Consider the following 20,293-nt stretch of genomic DNA (forward strand, 5'->3'; position numbering starts at 1 on the left):
GGGAAAATCCCCACACTGTCTGATCCCTGTAAAACACCATAGCCAATGAAAAACAACCTACCCTGAAATGTTTGAGTTCCATTATTCAGGTCGACTTTTCAAAGAGAGTCAAAGCAAAAACACAAATCAAACTTGGAGCAGATAAAGGAGGCGGAATTATAACCAACTCTGTATTACTCACTCTGCTCACACCTCTGAGAAGTCACAGTGACTTTGCTCAGAGGTTTCCTCACCCCCACACAGAGGTAAATATCCTCCCTTCCCTCCATCATAACCAGTTACTTTCAGATTAGGAAGAACAATCACTCATCCCATATCACAACCTCAGGTTTCCCAGTACAATGCCTGAAGGTTTTCATGGCAATCCTCCCATCCCCCCTCTCATACAAAAATTACAGGATGGTATTTTGGGGGGCAGTTATTCTGAAGTCTCCATGATGTCATGACTACTGCCTCGATGTCCCTTGTTTTTGCAGGATAAACAAGAGTTCTTAAACCTTTCCATCTAATCAGCATCAAACAGCACAGCCTTGAGACTGGCAGGTCAGGCTTTAACAAACACCAGGAGCAGACAGAAATGTGTGTCATGAGGTGAAAATGAACTCAAGAAAAGTGGACTTTGAAATCAGAGGGAACAGACAAGCCCCAGTCACTGATACACCACTTTACCTGCGTGTTTGTTGCGCCTGTGACTGATCCTGGGAGTGGATGAGCCATTTCCACGTGGCAGGAAAAGAGCTGCACCTTTCACAGTGAGGAAGCTTTCGCTGATACTGCAAGGGGAGAGACAAACAGAGAGTGAGGAAAACCGCCTTGTATTTAAAAGGAAAAAAAGCAATGACCAAGAGAAGTTCAAGGCACTGAATGCATGCTCTGTTCTTTTGCAAGGAAGTGATTTAGACCAAATTGTTCTGTTGGTAAAGAACTTTCCCCCTCATGTAAGTGCTGCAAACACTCAGAGCATAAAAGAGAAACACTGAAAAGCAGAACACATGCCTGGTGCCACTCTGCCTGCAGAGGTGGAACCTATGGCTACGTTCTGGATTTGGAAGTCAAGATGAGACATCCACATTTCTGAAGGGTGATGAGCAGAGCGAGCCCACGCACCTCGGTAATTACGGACTCCGTTAACCCCGAGCTCTGTGGTTCAAACACAGCTGATGCCCTGCAGAAACAAATGTCTCCCTTCTGCAGTTAGCCAAAAGAAAATTAGTGTACACAACAGACTAAGAAATCACGAAACTACTGTCTATGAGTTGCACGATAATTAACTCTCAATGACTTATAAATTAAAAACAAAACTGTTGAAATCAGACACCACTTACTGCCCTGATTTTGCCCTTTCTGAAGTCACATGAGGAGAGAAGTTTGTGAAAAAGGGGCAGTAAAGAATTCCCAGATTCTGAGGAACAGCTGGTATTTTAAGCACATCTTCCAGTAGCTTTCTTAGAGATGTTGTGGTTCGTGGAAAAAGCAAGACACACTCCAGGTTTTGCAATTCAGCCATCCTGTTGCATGCTTGAGGGTTCCTGCTTTTCTCAGAATTGATAAGACAGTCATACAGGCTTTGAAGAAAGCCAGAAGCAACTCTGTAGTCAACAGGATGGTTGATGAATATGGTAAGACAGAACGGGAGAGTTCCTGGCATTGTGCATTCCAGCAGCTCTGTGCCTTGAAAAAGATGTTGGCTTGTCCTTCAGCTGAGCAAAGCTTAGGAACTTAATTCCTTTTGCTCCTTAAACAAATATCAAACCTAATTATTTATTCCCTTCCTTTAAGAGACGAGGACTGGGAAATTATTAATAGAGTAAAAAGCCCTGCCACGTATTTTCATTATTTGGGGTTGACTGCTTTAGCAAAGGCCTTGCCAACTACACTTTTATAGGCACAAGAATTACACAAGCTTGTGTTAAAAAGTTGGATTTCCCTCTAAGCTCAGGCACATTTCTGGGCACCTCTCCATTTTGCTGCTGGGGACATGAAAAAATGAAGTTTTCCAAGCTCCAGCAAAGCAGATGCACAGATTCAAAAAGACCTTTCTAAAGCCTGCAGCATATCCCAGTGTTTAGACCGTGCTGTCATACCCTCAGCACTCCTCGCTGACAAAGTTTCTCCCAGAAATTTCTTTCTGAAATTGAACCAGATGTCAAACATGCTCTGGATGTTTCAACAAAACAGAATTTCAAAAAGGAGAAAATCACTCATCCCAAGTTAAAATGGATCAGAGATCTTTACCTATACTAAAATTAAAAACAAAACATAATAAAGTCATTGGCACACCAAGCACAGATGTTTCCTCAGACTCACATTAAAAAATTTGACTCAGCCTTTCTAGCTTTTGGTGACAAATAAATCCTCTGAAAGCTCTCAAGCTGCACAATTTCCTCCAGCCTGAACTGGAGAAACACTGAGTTATCTCGAAGATATTTAAAAAAATAGTAATATTATTATTATTAATGATAAAAATAAATTCTTCTCCTCCCTTTACAATCTCACCATAGAAGAAAACTGTTAAAAGATGTTAGGCTGCACAGGAGGAGAAAGAACTCAGCACTCACAGCCACTTTTCACACAGTTTATCAGCAAAGCCGACAACTAATATTAGCAATCCTTTAGCCTGTGCCTGAGGTTCCCCCAGAAGGTGGGATTAGAAACTATTTTTAGTGGATACAGCAGCACGTAGCTGGAGGGCTGGGAGGTTAAAAATCTTCTCAGTTCCATCACTTTCTCTTATCACCAGCTCTCAGCCACCAGCCTGGAAAGGAAACAGCGGCAGAACTGAAGAGATTCCCATCAGGTGCATCCTTCCAGGAGGCCACCTTCTCTTCTAAAGCCAGGACAGCCTTGTTCTGGGCCATTAACCACAAGCACTAAGTTTGACTTGTGGAAAGGGAATGTGATTTCCCATACAAAGGATTGGAAGAGCTGAAGAATGTGGCAAAGCAGATCATTCTTGTGGAACAGGGAGGTCAAGCAGGGAGGGCAGCACCTCCCCCAGGGCAGGAGCGAGGGCAGGAGATGGCCATCAGCACTGCTGGGACAAGGGCAAATCTACAGACACAAGAGCCCTGGTCCTTCTGCCAAATCCAGCTCTGGGGACACTCACTGTGCAGATGAAGGCAGGGTACACCCTCGGCATCGCCCACCCTGAACTCCCAACACCAAACACACATCGATATCCAGCACAGCACCTCAGCAAAAAACCCAACAATACACACACACAACACCAAGCCCTTGCCCTGAGATTCAAGCAGCACAGAAAATCTTGGGAGGAAAGGCCACAAATTTATAGGAAAGTCCAAGGAGCTCTAATAATAACTACCAGCAAAGTTTAACACTGTTCTTTCAGGAGATGCTTATTTTGGTGCACAACAAGGGGAAAAAAAGCAATCAATCACTGGCCTGACATCCTCTGTGCCACACAGAGATGGCTGCTCAGTTTGGGTCCATCCTGTTTGGACAGTCCCTGCCATGACCTTTCCCAAAAACTCCATATTTCAGGGCAAGATCACCTTTGCATACTACCCCTAATACAAAAGGAGAGAGGATTCCTTGGGTGGGATGCTAACAGGCTCTACCCCAGATGCTTCAGAAACACAGAAGGTAGAAAAGATGTGTGTGAAAAGGGCAATTAGGGCTCAAAACAACCCTCACAATGTGGGACTGTGCTCACCATACCAGCAGAGCTGTGCTGCCATCCACTACTGATTTCACCCTGCTGACAACTCAACAGCTCCCAAGTGTAACCTGGGCTTTGAAGTACTCCACAAAATCTGGTTTGCCAAAGCCTACAGGAGCTTCAATGCTCTTTGAAACTATCTCCTGGGACAGACTGGGTGTTAAAAGACACTCAACGTGGGAGAAGTTGAGCCCAGGACAGCAGAAGACAAAGAGCCAACTTGGCAGAGGTAACAAAGCTGAGCTGTGTTTTATCAGCACACCAGGCTCGTCATCAGCCCTCTGGACTGCACAGGGCTTTCTTCTGGAGACTTACTTGGGACATGCCTATAAAGGAGTGACTAAATCCATAAGCACTCCTCAGCACTACTGCTGGGGGGCAAAACCCCCTTCTGTTCCATGTTCAGCCTGCTCACTTCTACAGTGAAGCAGCAACCCCAAGGCCACCAGTGATGTGCTATTTGTAATTCCCTGCTCACTGGGAAGAGAACCAACACAAAGTGGAAAATTTAAGGAACTCCTACAGAAATCGCTACTTGTACTGATTTTACTCCCAGGCAGAAAAGATTTTGTAGAAACTGTACAAGTCACATCAGATTATTTAAAGCCCTTTGCACAAAAAGCACCGACATTCCCCTCAGAAGACTCCATTTCTAACAAGCATTAGCAGCAGGAAACAGAAGTGATTCCCGCGCTGCCTGACTTGCTGCCCAGGGGCTGAGCTCCTCGTGCACGAGGAAAACACTGCACAGTTCATACCAAATTCTCATTATGCTACAAAATGGGATCCACATAGAACTTACAGATGGCAAACAAGCAGTAAATACCTTCCCAGCTGCTACCCTGCACAGCTCCGTTCATGAACTGCAAGGACAAACACCAATAAACTGGTCTGAAGACACAAAAGTGTTACTGGTTTAGGGACTGTGCCAAAGTGATGCAACAACAGGAATCACTGGAAGCTTTGCCATGACCCTCCTGGATGATGCCTTCCATCGGAGGGGCTGCTCAGCTGGGGAGCTGCCCCACCTGCCAGGAGACAGGTGAATCTGCACCACCCACCAGTTTTGATGAGAAATGCTCAGTCCTCAGTGTAAATTACTCAAAAAGGAACCTTATAGTTTTCTTTTGAATCTGTTGCGTAGAGGAAGAAGAGAAAACCTTTTTAAGAGCACGGCAAGGAAAGCAAGGAGGCACCTGAGCAGCTGCTGGCAATGTTTTATCCTAATAAACACTTAATTAAGTTATTGCGAGCCTGAGGACGACTTTCCAAAAGTCAGCTCTACATACTCATCAGAGCAGCTCCTTTACAGCAGGCTCTGTCCTGTCCAGCCCAGCCCTTAGTCAGGCACTTGCCAAGTAGCACAACCAGAGAGCTGGCACCATTCCCTGACAGGAGAAGTTCTTCCACCATGTCCCCCTGCACAGCACACAGGAACTGGTCAGTGCAGTGAGGAGTAAAGCTCCCCATGCTGTCACCTCCTCACAGCAATGCCCACGGACACAGGCACTGCAGGGAGGTCATGAACTCCTGCCCTGTTCCCCTTTGTCCTTAGAAGAAACAGGGATGTTAAAAAGTGATGGTAGGGGAAATGAAGATTTCAAGGTACTTCACATTTGAACAGAAGTCTGTATTATTTACAGAAATATGAACATGATTTCTGTCAGCTGTAGGTATTTATTAAGCAGAACCTCGCAGAAAAGTGCTCTGAAGCAGCATCCTAACACAGCTGAGAGACTACTCTGGGATTTCAGTGCCAACCCTAGCTCAAGCTACAGCTCCCCATGACAAGAGAGTTGTGGAGTTACCACAGACACTTCCAACTCCAGAGTGAAAAGAGATTTCCCTAAAGGGCATCTCTTGGAACACAACCACCATCCAGCACAAGCTCTACAAACACAAGACACTGCCTGGCAGAATTGGGCACCACCAGGAAGGGCTTCCAGTCTCCAATCCATTTGCAGGACATACCCTTCCCCCCTAGCAGCTGCTCAGACCAAAGAATGAAAGAGAAGCACTGCACTGACGAAAGCAGACAGGCCTGACAGTAAGGAATTACACAAGTTAACCCTGGTGTTGACTAACTGCGATCAGCAGCAGCCCAAGTCCTCAAAATGGGAAGTGTCAATGCAGACTAAAGCACTGGGGACATCAGTCAGGACCCCGCGCTACCAAATGCTGCTCACGTGTGCAGGGAAAGGTGGCCCCTGTCTGAAGAGCCAGCAGCTAAACAGGACAGGGAAGAGATGCAGTACAGAAGGTGTCTATCAGGAAGTGAAACAAAATCGTGTCCCCAACTCCCTTCTGTCATTTTTGAGCCAGGCTGCTCGCTCCAGAGTCCCCCAACATTCTGCCCTAACACGGGCAGCCGATGCTGCCTTGCACATCTTCACTGCCAGCTCAGCTCTATCCTCCTCCTTTAATCCACGGGCTGCAAAACACAAAAGCAAGAAGAAGACCAGAATTCCAAGGCTGGCAGGAGCGCACAGCAGGTGTCAATACCGAGCTCATTCCCGAGGCTGTGGAGCCAGGAGTGGAAGGAGGGAGAGAGGGCATCCGGGGACATGAGAGCGAGCTCTGGAGCAGCCAGGATGCTCCCTGCACGGGCTGCAATTCCCCCACAGCTTGCTGTGCCTGCTGTGGAAGAAGTTACAGGAGGGCAGGCCAAGCAGCCTGCTGGCTTTTTCAGCACCTCAAGCCATTTCCCTCCCTCTTCCTGCTCTCCCTCCCAAACTGGCTGTTTCCTTTCCTCCACAGGCAGGCCCGGGGCCTGGCATCACACCTGCTGCAGGAGCGGCTCTCACCGCCAGCCTCCCACTCACTTCCCCTGCCCACAAGAAAAGTCCTGGTTAATAACCCAGCAGTCCCCCAGCCAAGGGTGCAACAGCAGCTGGGTGCACAGCTGGATTATGTGCAGCCTGGCAGCCCAGGGCACTTCTCCAGCAAACCACCAGACAAGAGCACTGCACTCCTCCAGCATCCCTCCCCTGAGAAGTACCTCTTTCACCTTCACTGTGGTTTGTTTTTTAACAAACAACACCCCTACTTCCCTTGTTTACTTTTTAAAGCACTGTTTAATAACTGCCAACAGCATTAATGAATTAAATAGAGGGAAGCAATGTTTGGCTTCCAGTTTAAGCCTTTGCTCTCAGACAAGTGCTGAAGGCACCGTTTCTCTTCACACAGAGGTCAGATCTAGAGCTGTGTAAAGCACAGTACCACATACTAGTAAAAAACCCCACCAAAACCCTACCACAACAACAGGGAATGGAAAAGGCAAAGATAACTCAGGACTGCCCTACAGTGACATTTGTATTAACAGGGTCAGCTGGCAGCACACACAGACATGTCCAGGCTTCTCTGATACCCAAAACAGAAACAAACCCAGTGCTGAGCAAAACAAGGGCCACGACTTACCGAAAAAGGATTCGACAGAGGTGACACCACCGAGGGCAGGGAGAGAAAGGGGAAGTGGTTCTCCACCAGAGGCCATCTCTTGCCACTCAGCACTTTTGCAACTTAAGAAACAGCCAGAGGAGAAAAACAAAGCAAGCGTGGGAACCTACTCGGGCTCAGAGGCTTGACGCAAACTGCATTTTTAACAACATCTGCATTTGTGCCTTTTTCTTTTTTTTAAGAAGGAACTGTCTGCAGGCACTTCCTCTGCTCCAAGGTGGAGCTCCCTGGAGAGAGAACTCAGCTGCAATGACACAGGCAGGCATCATCACAGAAAGATCTGCAATGCCAACCGTTACTCATCTGCATGAACTGATGTACTGATCCCTTCTCACCACCACCAAGTCCCCTTTTCTCTTGCTTTGGGCTTCAATATGGGCATATTCTGAAGCCAAACTAAGACAATAGGAAAAACTCAGAGTTTGCTAGAAGACAGCCAAAGGCAAGGATGATGGGTGTGAATCTGAACTCCCAAAGGCCTTTTACTTGCTCCAAGTGAGGAGAGAATTTCTGGTAAATTCAGAGAGAATTTGCCAACTTGCCAAAGGGAATGCTGACGAGCATGGCTGTGTCTGCAAGTGAAGTGTGTCTGCGTCTGCTTCAGACACATGAAACAACCACAGTCAGAAAGTTTCAGAGACGGAATCTAACCAGCCTCAGGTCATCCCACCAGGCTGGGGGGAGCACTGATACCCACTCAACACTCGAATGTGTTACCAGCCTACAGGTCAAGCCCTCTGCTGGAACAAACCATCATGCACACGCCATCAGGGCTCTTCTGCCACCAGGAACAATTACTGAGCTCCAGAACCCACTTTGCAAACTTCAGTCAGAGCCTGGGCAGCCTGGGTACGCTGGAGAGAGCAGCGGTGTCCTCTGGAGACCGCACGGACGACGACAGCTCTGGGCTGAGAAACTTATCCCTGCCAGAAACTCATCCCTGCCTTGCTGCCAGCAAGGGGAGCAACAACAGCTGCTGTTTGCAGGCGAAGTGTTCAGCCCACGCAGCTGCATGGTGCCGAGACAAACCCAACCACCTGCAGCATTCCTCTGCCTCCCAGTGCCCCCAGCCTCGCTCTGCAGGGCTGAGCTGACCTTCCTATCAAATGTATTCCCTCACAGGCAGGGCTGGGATCGATTTGTTACAGGCAAAAGAAAGCAGATTGGGTTTTAAGCCGGACAACATTTTATAGTTTCTGATAAAACTCAAAGTCCACACGGGCTTCCTGTTCCCCTCACGTACTCCTGGCCTATGGATGAACCAGCTCAACACATAAACTCCTAAAGTAAAGGCAAAGCACGGGCACCAGCTGTCTCCTCTCCATCCCACCTGGCAGAGCTCAGTGCTGCTTCCCCCCCAGCCCTGTGCCCATGCCTGTGCCGACAGCTCCGGATTAGGTTTCACTGGGCTGCTGCTGGGCGCGTGCTCATACAGTAACTCTCACACAACCCCCCCAGTCACTCCATGCCTGTCCATCCCTGTCGCTTCCTGCCAGCGCTCAGCAGCCTCAGAAGGGACCAACGTGCCGAGGTTGCGCAGCTCTCAGGGTGGGGGAGATGTGCCCAGTGGAGTTTCAATTGCCAGCAACGCCGAAATGCAGCACGAGCTGGGACACTCCACTGACACCAGATCATCAGGTAATGATTTATTTCAGGGAATAAGAACCTGGGAACAGGCTGTATGAGTCACCATGGCAATGAAGAACAGAGTTAAGCAAGGACGGATGGAAGGGATCACAGAGCATTTTCCAGGCAGCACACTAATAACAAAAAGTTTTATTGCCCATCTCCCTGGCTGTGCAACACCGAGGGAGGCCCAGCAAGCCACGTGTTAGTGGCCCACGTTCAGCCTCCCAGTCGGCTCCAGATAATCTACCCAGAGAGAAGGAAAAAGATTCCAAAAAGCAACAGCAAAACAAGTTGTGCAAACAAAGCTCTGATGTCTCTGGAATTCAAGACTGAAGATACGCGCGAAATCGTCCTTCCTGCAGTCCGACCACGGCAGCTCAGGGACTAGAAAGGGGGTGGCTCACACAATTAGGATGCTGATTAAGAAATCCAGGCACTGGGTGTTTACAGAAGAAATCTGATTCTGTGCACTTTTTAAAGCAAGAGACCCAGACCGGAAGCGAGACCATGAAAGGAATTTGTTTTACATGACAGTCCCCAAAGGCTTCCAGGTCTCCAAGTCAAGACATTCCCAGATTAAAGCTCTACATGACATTCTTGTTGTGCTATACACTGTTTAAACATTCTTGGGCATTTTTAATGCATACCACTGGGTTCACAGAGCAGGACAGCGATACCCAGGAGAACACTCCACAGTGTTTTACCACCACGTGCCACACTCCTGCCACCTCAGCCTGTCCAAAGCGAGCCAGCTGCTGGGTACCAACAAAATGCTTTCACAAATATGTTCTTAAAAACACTTTAATCGACGTGAGAAAACTTCATAAGGGGAATCTATTGCATCAAGGATCAGAGAAAAATAACCAGCAGCCTTTTGATTAGCTATCCTCAGGAAGAACAGCCCTCCGATTGACATGTACTTATCTTTTTTCCCTCCACATTAACACAGTCCATGTTGATTATCTCTAAACCACACAGTAATCTCCTCTGCCACCAAAGTTTGAAAGTGTTGCCTTCATACACAGCACATTTCTTTTTAAACCTTAAACAACAGCTGCCAGACCCTTGAGCAGTTGGTTAGCAACCAGGTCTCTACCCACTACACTGAAATATGTTTAAGACAGGATATTTTATAACTAATTTTTACTCCCATCTCCCTGCACGTCACTGTCACAGACCTGACCATGTTTGGCCTGACTGGCAGTGCCCTGCAAGAAGCACCCCTCAGCTTTAAATATGACTGTAACACAAGTCACAGGAGACACTCTGAGGTCAACATACTGTCCCTCCTCACTGCGGCCAAGTCCAGCGTCCCCTATATTTAGACAAAGTATGTCCAGCACTTTACAGATGGAAGGGGATCACTGACTTGCCTGAACCATGGCCAGTGCTGGCCCTTGGAGCAGAACCGTGCCAGGACTCGGCTCTGCAGCCACCCCAACCAGGGCATGGGACGGAGGAATTATGCTGGAGAAGCTGCCTGGCTCTGATCACAGCCTTGCTGCCTGCCCTCAGTAAATACATTAACAGACCGCTGTAAATAGAGCACCAAAACAAGGACCACTCTGTCTCCACACAAAGAAATCAATGCTGAATAATAAGCCTTTTCCTCTGTGCTAAAAAGAAGCAGATGCTTGTTTACCAAAAGCATCAAAAATCATCAAGAGGCTGTTGGATTTGACTCATAAAATATAGAAGGAAGTTATTTGTTCAGTATTTTAACTTCTGCTGCACTCAGCACTTTCAATTTTCTCTCATTTTTACTGCATCCTCCCCATGCACGAGGGGTATTTGATCCCTGAATGACAGTTTCCAGCAGGAACAGTAAAATCGGTTTAGGAACGACTGTCCCTTTAGATTAGCAAAAAGGACAGTCAGCAGTAGCCAGTGATGTGAGATGGTTTGTGAACTGTTTCAGAGAGAACTGCCACGTCCCAGGTTTCTTTCAATAGGTTTTGATTTGAAATTGGAAGTCACAGGGAGCTTTACCTGTTGTGCTGATACAGCCCGTAATTGGGCTTATTGATCTGCTCCCCCTGGCAAATACATCAGAGACCTCATTTTATGGAACAGGGAAGCTGCAATTAATGGAGTACAAAATTCAACATGGCTGTAAATAATAACTTGAAATTTTAATCACTTGGAAGTGAGAAAACATCAAAGACAAAGGATCCAATTTTATAGCTGGAATAGTTTAATGGATTCTGTGTCTTCAAGGCAACACTCGGGACAGTTCTTTGCACAAGCAAGGTCAGTACAAACTTCAGACTCAATTTGAAGTTGCAAACCAAAGAATAAACACAGCATCCCTTTGGGTTAAACAACCCAGCACCACAGGGGATGAGGCCCCTCATCCTTTAAGGACAGGCTGCTCCCCAGGTGAGAGGCTGCCTGTTCCGGGGGCTCAGAGCACACCCCCCCCCAGCACAGCACACCTACCCCAGCAGCAGCCACAAGAAACAGTGACAATCAGCCTCCAGAGCTATCAGGAAAAGCTCTCCAAATCAGACCATGAGATATAATTATGATGCCTTTCAAAATGCAAACTCAGCATCACTTTCCAATCCAACTCTTCCCCCCGCGGATGTTACAAGTTCTTCCTGGAGACAACATCCCTTGTGACTCTGCTTTTTCTTTTGGTGCTCTGAATAGGGATCAGCTTACCAGGAGTCCTTTATTCCTGAAATAATTTCCATTAATCACTCACCATACACCACTTTAAACAGAAGCTGACAGACTGTGGGATGTCTAATAGCAGCACAGCATCTCCCAGCTTAAATAAAGGCTGAAATGAAGGGCAGCCCAAGAGGCAAAAGGAACTGGGAGATTTCTGTGCAGCAGACAAGGAAACTTCTTCAAACCACTCTTGAGAATTGCAATGTTTTTATACAGCTACTTTAAATAAAAGCAGGGAAGCAGTACTGTTTGAACCATCCACTCTTCATGGTATATGCTCACAAAAAAAGTAAATTAAAGGAAACACAGCAACATGCACCATTTTGAAACATCACCCTACAGTTCTGCATTTGTGATTCCTCAGCACAGCTGCAAATTAACCAACTCTTTTAGCACCTTAATGCGACTTTCAGTTAAAGGAGATGTCAGTGCTTTACTTCAAAATGCATTTTAAGGAGTTTCAACATAAAAACTCTGCAAAGTTTTGCTGACTAAGACTCAGATTGAAAACACATTATTTAAAGTTTTATTTTACAGGAGTTCGAACTCGGAAGAGTAGAGATTCCAGATGTGTTTATCCCTGCAAAAGAAAGGTGCTAAATTTCAGCAGAATTAGCACTTTAAGCAGTTTGGCAGCCAATTTTCTGTGGTTAACTCAGGTCTTCATATTTCCTAAAAGCATGGAAACTCCTTTAAAAACCACACATTAAAGTAGAAAGACCAACAGAATACTAAATGTTGCTGTGTAACACAGATCCAGAGAAGTCTCTAACAAGAACACAGTGTACTTTAGGGAACAGGCTTTTAAACAGCTTTTAAAGAGGCTCCAGAATAGATATTTGCTGAATTTCAAGCTAGAGAGCCTCTCATAAAACATATCATGATGTACTTGAAGGAACTAAGGACAAAGAAGTCAGGAAGATTACAGTGGTGTCAAGGTTTTGCTCTGGTGACTGTGCTGGGAGCCTGGGTGGTGGCCTGTTCCATCTCTTTATGTCCTGCTGAGCAGACCCTGCCCTCTGAAACGCTGAATGCAGCATCACCCACCCCTGGGATGGACGTTGGTATCACCCCTGCTTGCCATGGAGGCACAGGGATAATCCTCCTTTGCTTTCTTGCAACTTTCTGGTTGTGGCAAACCAACAGGAGGGGTAGAAATGGTGCTGACAAATGATTTGTTTTTATTTAGACTAACTGGCTTTTGGTCTTTGCATCACAAAGGAATGCAGCTGTTCCACTTTACATTTGTTTGGTTTTTTTTTATTTCTCTGTCTCTTTTACAAAGCAAATAAAAGGGGAAAAAAAACAAAACCTAAAACCAAACAAACCAACACTAACAATAACAAAGCTGGTGACAAACTCTTCACACACCACCATGACACGAGCCCTAAAGAAATCCAAACAAACTAAACAACCAAAAATCCCCAATGAACCCACCCCCCTCCCCAATTCTGAGTTCATTTTAATTCAACATCGAGTTGCAGAAAGCAAGCAGGAGACTAACAGGAAGACAAAGGTAAGACTAATGATAGCTTTTCCCATCTGGACCGTTGTGCAAATGAGGCACCCCCTTAAATTATGACCTGACAAAGGTAATTTATCATTTGCTAATAAAAGTGACCCTACTCCTGTCCCACCTGCCATTTGGAGTCTCACAAAGCATCAGCAACACACCCAGAGCAGGGCCTCCCATGCCCCTCTGTCACCTACAGGTGGCTGAGCCAAGACACAGGTAACAGCCCACTCCAAAGCAACCCAATGGGGTGCTGTAAGAACAGAGGCTGCAGGGCAACAAGAGGCTCAGGTGAGCAAATTCATTCTCTCCACGCTGGCAAACAAATCACAGGGAGAGAGGAAATCCAGCACAGTCCATTATACACAATAACACCCCAGTACAGACAAGTCCAGGCCCACGCTGGGCACCTCGACACAATTCTGGACCCAGGGTTGAACTTACTCCGATCCAGCTCGGTGCCTCCACAAGAGCCATCCTGCCACAGCCAGATGGAACAGATCTACACTCTTCCAGTGAAAAGCTGGAAGTTTAACAGTGTGACCCAGCTGCCAACCCATGGCACTCCCGAGGAGATCCCGGGCAGGAGGCAGCCCCGGAGGTGGGACAGTGTGGAGCTCATTGAGCCTTTGTGAGAAGTGTGTGAACAAACCAAGGACTTTGCTAATAAGTGACAAAGATCATTTGTTTAAAAGAAAGGACTAAACCATTTCTGGTTCAGCAGTCTGGGTTTAGCCTACTTGTAACAAAGGTGTTTTGAGCAAAAGCGTGCTGCTTAAATGGCTTATTGCAAGGAAACCCAGAGAGCCCAAAGGGCTGAATTCGATGTTGATGAGGGGCAGATAAGTACTGGATAAACAGGAATATGCACTGAATGAGGAGCCTGTGGCCTCAATGTACCTAGAAATGCCCAAATTTAGACAACTGCCAAGGCCAAGAAGCCCCAACCCTACACAGAGATCTCCCCAGTTGGATTCCTGTGTCACCTCCAGCCTTCACCAACTCTGAAATTTGTCTTATCGTTTACCTCTACAGGCTTTTCTCCTCCCCAGCCTCCCTCCTCCACAGGCTGATGTTCCTGAACCAGAAAACTCCTGTTTGTCACAAAACACTTGGTTAATCCCACACAACCCAGCAGCAGGTGGCTACAGAACAACTACTGCCAGTCTCCAACTCCTTCCCAAGCTGCTCAATTCAAGCTCTGGCCCAGGTGCACATGAAAAGGGAAGGGGTGTCTTCAAAATACTTCAGTAAAGGCACAAGCATTCAGAATTAAGGACAGGAATGAGTTTTGTTCCATGTGTTTGTGAAAATAAGAGCATTCAACCAGCTGCTATGAAACAGCATGGCTGGAAACTCAAGTTGCAGATTTGCTCTGTACACATTACATCCATTACACCGGAGAAAAATATTTGCTGAACTAGTTTTAAGCCCATACAGGCTGATAATTTAAATGCTGTTTATTAGACCAATGCAGAGGAGACAACAGTTCCTCAGAGCCTACTGCAGAATGGGATGCAGAATTTTAAACTTTCTCTGACCCCACAAACACTAGTTAGAAGAAACATTTCAAGAAAGCTAGCCTGAAGTTATTTAAAAAACAATGAAGCAATATTTTAACCAGGGGCTCTGTGATAAAGGTACAAGGAAGTACAGTCCTGCAAAAAAATCCCAGCCAGCCCACTCACTAGCCCCGAAAGGTCTTTTTCTGCTGATAATCTCACTGGGGTCCTTCTGCTTTGAGGTCTTTAGAAAAATCCCAAGCATTTCCAGAGACAGGAACATCTGCAGATGTTTCCAGACAACACGGAACCTCAGAGGCAACTCTACCATTCGCAGCCTTTTAAAACATTAATTTGGCAGCCCGGCAGCGTGGGCTTCCTAACTAAAACATATTGCTTGAAAACGGGTGGTGGTGTGGGGGGTTTGTCCTTGGAACACTGGTTTTGATTTTATGTCCGATAACCATCTCTTGTCTCTCTTCCAACCCCTACCAGGAAGGATCGGTGAGACAAATACCCACAGCTTCCAGGGGAATAAAAGGAAAAGCCAAACAGGAAAAGGAGTTATGAACAATACAGCCCTGGCTCAGTTAATGATCAACTCTGCACACACCATACTACTTTTCCCCAAATACCACAACCTATTTGAATAGAGTTTTTAGCAATCAGTGGGTAGTTAAGAGGCCTCTTAAGTGTTGCATTTGTGTTATCACAAGCAGCAAAGAAATAAAAAAGATGAGAAATCCCCGACGACTCTGCTCTGTCAACAGGAAGCCCATCCAGTGTGCCGGGTGAGCTCAGCTGCGTTGAGGGGTGGGCAGGAAGGGTAAGGGGTCAGGTTCCCCTGCCTGCACATTCCCATCACATCCCTTGTGGAGCATGAGGCTGCCTTCTGCAGCAGGACAAACCCTCAGCACACAATGCACGCTTAAATGGAGAACACAACTGCTGCAGTCCATCCTGATCCTGCCGGCCTCTGCATGAGACAAAGAGCTAATCAACTGCTTTCTGTACTGCAAGCACCTCCAACCAGAGCCACTCTCAGCTGTCTTAAGGCAACTTCAGCAAGAACTGATAGCGGTAACTGGAATCACTCTGCTGATCTTCCAGTCCTTTGAAAAGCAGTTTCCAAGCTCAGCTCTTAAATATCATTGACTCTCAGCACAATGGTAAAACACTCACAAAGCTACAGCGCTTTACAACGGCACAGAAGCAATTAAAGATTTCCAATAACACGCTGCTCGGAGGATTGCGGTCTAATTGCTGAGCGGTCAAGGTTTTTGGCAGTAATAACATTGTAAGGAGATAAAAAGGTTTCCCATCTGAGAAATAAATAAATATACAGCTCTCCAAACAATGGCAGCAGCAGCCACACACCTATCTAAGTTCCTGACTCGGCACTTGGCATAATTCAAGATTAGGTGGTCATGAAATTTTCTAACACAGAGGCCACGGCTGCATGACAGAGGTAAATGAAAGGGGTGGGGAAGGACAAGGGCCAAGCAGGCCAGGCACAAAGACAAGTTACAACACTGAGGTGGCAACACAATGAGCCCGAATTACCCGGTGTTGTAATTTACTGCACAGTTTGTAATTACCTGCACAGCCTGGAACTTCCTCTTACACTGCAAAGTGTGGTTTCTTACACTACGCTGAAGGGTTGTCACTTAGAAGAAAACTGATTATGGGAGGGAGCAACAGGCTGCTAAGCCAAGTCTGCAAGGACATTTTGTGGCTACCTACTGCTGAAAATAATTCTGTTTAACTTGTGGGGTTTATTTTTTTTCCCTTAAAAAACCTTATCGTGTTTTTTTCCATGATAAACCCACAACACTGTGAAGACACTGCCTACTCTCTCTCTCTCTCTTCTTTTTTCCCCCTAAAGTTTAAAATATTATAAAAACTATGAGTTAACAGCTTATAATAGAAAACAGACTGGTATGTTGCAAGCACGAGAACCATGGAGAGCAGTGAGCATATTCGAGTTTTTAGATCCATCTGGCTGCCGAGTGTTGGAGGATGGAGGAGTCAACAGGACAGGAAACCTTTAACATGTGCTCGAGGTGCACCCAGGGAGGGCTCGGGTTGGCAGAAAGGGAGCCCAGGCAGAGACAGAAGTATTTTAACACAACAAAAAACGCCCAAAAATGCCAGGGGGATGAGGGCACCAGAGTGAGGTGGTTTATCCTCAGGTTCAAAACATGCCTCTGCACCTCCAGGCCCCGCTCCCTGGCTGGACACAGCCTGGTGGAACTCGGCCAGGGTCTCACAGGAAGGATGTGGTGCAGTGGGAGCAAGAGCCGAGCCTTCCCAAATCCCAAGAGAGTGCCCTGACTGCTGCGTCACCCTGCTTTGCCACTGAGATAAAAGAGGAAAACTGGGTGACAGAGGAATCCAGCATTATCAGAGGGACATGGAAAAACCACTTCAGGGACACCAGCAATGAATTAAACAACTAAAACTTGGCTAGAGGCAGAGGAAGCAACTCTAGGCAGGAAGAACCGATCCACAGCAATTTCTCCATGTTTCTTGTTAAAAATTCTTTGATATTTGCAGACTGCCTAAAGATTTGCTTTTTTCCTTCTATTTTTTCCATCAGCTGCCTTAGAGTTTTAGTAGACCAAATTAAATTTTGAATCCTACACACAAATAAACTGGTAAATCAGCAGAATTCCCCCTAGGTTCGTTGAGAGTAGCAAGACTTTCTGGAATGGGTTACAACTATAAATTCTGAGCGTTTTGATAAACACAAGTCTCCCGGACATTATTTGAATCCTTGTGAACCTGAAATGAATTAGACCCAGACCAGCTGACTACGTTACTGTCTAAAAGCGTCAACACAAGAGTAATTTCTGCTGATCTCTGAAAGTCAGAGCTGATCAGCCAAATACATCTACTAAAGAATACACTGAAACAGAAGTTTCTGATAATGTTTGGGTCACCACTGCCCTTCCCATTCCACAGAGAACACATTTTTGGCATAGCGAACAACTAAATCTGGATTTTTAGGCCTTGCCCACGATGAAATAAGGACATTCAATATTAATCAGCCTCTGTGAACTTGTAACTAGGAGTGTAAACTTTAAAAATTGGCCTTTATTACACCAGCCTGAAAGCCACAGCACCGTCCTGATTGAGAACACCAGCAAAATATTAATCCAGTGTTCAGCCTGTGAGAACACTTATGTGTGGGCCAAAAGCTCTGTCATTCTCATGCTTATTAATCTTCCCTTCCAGAAGGCAAAGGACAGTGTAAGCTCCTGTGATAACTCTGTTATCTCTCTCCCCAGAAAAGGAAAGGGTGGTCCTTCCAACCCAGTGCCATTTAAACTACCACAAGATCCTCCACCACAGGGATGGAGGGAGCAGAGACAAGCATTATTTCCCCTTTCTTTTGATCCCTTTCTGTACAGTCTCCAACTGTGGGTTAAGTGTTTGAGTGGTGTATAAAACAAACACCTTAAAAGCACTTAAAGTGTTACCTGGCTACCTGCTCTAGCTCGGCAAATCATCCAGAGCTCTAAGGAAATGTTCCGGCCCAGAGCGTGTTGGGTTTTTCTCCACAATTCCAGAATTACTGATACTTCCCAATGCCCAGGGTATATCCAGCTTGCATTCTTGCCTCCACAGAACAGTTCAGGTACATCCCTGCTAAACCCACTTTATCAGCAACCGCAGGGAAATCCGTGGCGTTTACAGGCAACAGTGCGAGCGGAAAAAAATTACTAACTACAAACATTTTGGGCTGAGTATGAAAGGCTCAGAGAGACTTAACTGAACTGATTACCAACTACAGCAGTGATTGCTAATGCTCACAAAGGAGGCCACAGAGTCCAGGGACTCATTTCCATATCAAGCCTAAGCAGAGATATCTACTAAAGACCTCGTAAGTGCAAAGCAGCTGCAATTCTAGCAGGAGCTTCTTGCGACAAGAACACAGTTCCAGGTGGGATCCAGCATTTATCCTACTATCTTGAAGTCTTTCATGATGTTTCCAAGAGATAAAACAGTCTGCTAGCTTCTTTAAAGACATATCAAGCATGGCTAGACCACAGCGACTATCTCTCTGAACGCCTTATCTACCACCCCATAGCTGCCATTTCCCTCCTTAATCCTTCCAGCCAAACCCCACGACTCAGGCAGTCGCTGTTAATTGTCTATAAATTAAATGATTATTCGTATCTGCATTTCAAAGGGGGGTGTGCAGCTGGGGAGACTGATTTTTCCAAGCGGCTTAGTGTGGGGCACAGAGACACTCTGCACTTCAGAACTGCCCAAGACTGACAGCACTTAAAAACTGGCACCAGCTCATGTCTCTGCCTTGTGACCCGCAGGTGCTGCGCGTCAGGTCTCAGACCTGCAACACCCCAGCCCCGCGGTCCCTCTCTGTCGCCTTGAGATAAGCCAAGAGATCAAATAAAGGGGCTAATCTCTGCTTTAAGCCCAAAAGACGGCCAGGGTACACGGGCAGGGGAAGGCGGTACCCCGCTCTCAGCGCCCAGCCCGGCTGAGGGTCCCGCACCGGCCCCGCACGGAGAACCGGCGGCTCCGGCGACAGGAAGCGCAGCCCCGAGCTCCCGGGCAGCTCCCGTGAAACACTTTTCGAGGCGCTCGGATGGGACCCGCAGTACTTGCAGTGAAAAAAAAGAAATCAGGGGAGCGAGCGGGGAGCGAGCAGCGGCCGCCCCGCGGTGCCGGTGCCTCTCGCCGCCTCCCGGCAGCGGTGCCGGCTCCGCGGGCAGCGGAAAGTTTGCCCGGAGGCAACGTGCGGCTGAGAGAAGTACGGAGAGCGGGGAGAGCGAGGAGATGGGAGAGCGAGGAGATGGGAGAGCGAGGAGAGAGGAGAGAGGGGTGAGCGGGGAGAGCGCAGAGCAGGCGGCAACCCCGCACGCCCGGGGAGCCGGGGCAGGCGGGGCGGCACCGGGGAGGAGAGCAGAGGGGAGGCTCGGCGGCGTGTGCCCGGTACTCACATCTGGGCGATGGCGCCCTGCGAGATGACGGCGTTGTCGGAGAAGTAGGGGATCATCGCTCCCCGGCGCGGCGGCCGCCCCTGCCCCGCGGCATCGGCCCCGCGCCCCGCTCTGCCCCGCGCCCGCCGCGCCGCCCCCGCCCCGCCCAGCGCGCAGGCGCGGCCACGAGGGGCGGGGTCGGGCCGGGACACGCCCACAGACACGCCCACAGACACACCCACGGCCCGCACGTGGCGGCTGCGGGGACGGGCGGGACCGGGACAGGGGACACGCGGGACATGGACAGGCGGGACCGGGACAGGGGACACGCGGGACATGGACAGGCGGGACCGGGACAGGGGACACGCGGGACATGGACAGGCGGGACCGGGACAGGAAGCAGGGACACCCAGAACAGGGACACGCGGGACAGGGAGCAGAGACACGCAGGACGGGGCCAGGCGGGACGGGGACAAGAAACAGGGACACGCAGGACGGGGACGCAGGAGACGGGGACGCGCCGGACGGGCACAGGGAGCAGGGACACGCAGGATGGGGACACGCGGGACAGGGACAGCAGGAATGGGAACAGGGAGCAGGGACATGCGGGACGGGGACAGGCGGGACAGGGACACGCGGGCGGTCCGCTCCGCTCAGGGGTGGGGTTCGCGTGGCGGGTGTGCTGGTTTTTTTGTTTTCCGTTCCCTTTTCCCCCTCGTTTTCTCCCCCCAGATCTAGGCCGGGGAGGCTGCACGTTCCGAAATCAGGTTCGTAGCGGCAGCACATCAAAAGGTGCTTTGCGAAAGGCAGTCAGTGACAACTCGGGTGCTTAGGAAACGACCTTAATTTCTCTCCTGCAAGTAACGGAGGGAAGAGTTCTTGGCAGTAA

At 48.0% G+C, this 20,293-nt stretch overlaps 1 protein-coding gene across 2 annotated transcripts in view; it reads right to left on the bottom strand.

Annotated features, from left to right (window-relative positions):
• SSH2 (slingshot protein phosphatase 2) overlaps positions 1–20,293 on the bottom strand; it is a 95,237-nt gene that overhangs the window by 33,028 nt on the left and 41,916 nt on the right. Inside the window, exons 1-2 of one of the 2 annotated variants that reach the window (XM_064677453.1) lie at positions 19,426–19,564; positions 670–773 (exon numbers count right to left, since the gene is read on the bottom strand). In XM_064677453.1, coding sequence (XP_064533523.1) covers positions 670–773; positions 19,426–19,481 — 160 coding nt within the window. In that variant the 5' untranslated portion in view covers positions 19,482–19,564. Of the gene's footprint in view, positions 1–669; positions 774–19,425; positions 19,565–20,293 lie in introns of those variants that run through there. The other variant, XM_064677452.1, reaches the window with a different exon arrangement.

This window comes from Pseudopipra pipra, chromosome 21 (genome assembly GCF_036250125.1).
Source record: "Pseudopipra pipra isolate bDixPip1 chromosome 21, bDixPip1.hap1, whole genome shotgun sequence".
NCBI lineage: Eukaryota > Metazoa > Chordata > Aves > Passeriformes > Pipridae > Pseudopipra > Pseudopipra pipra.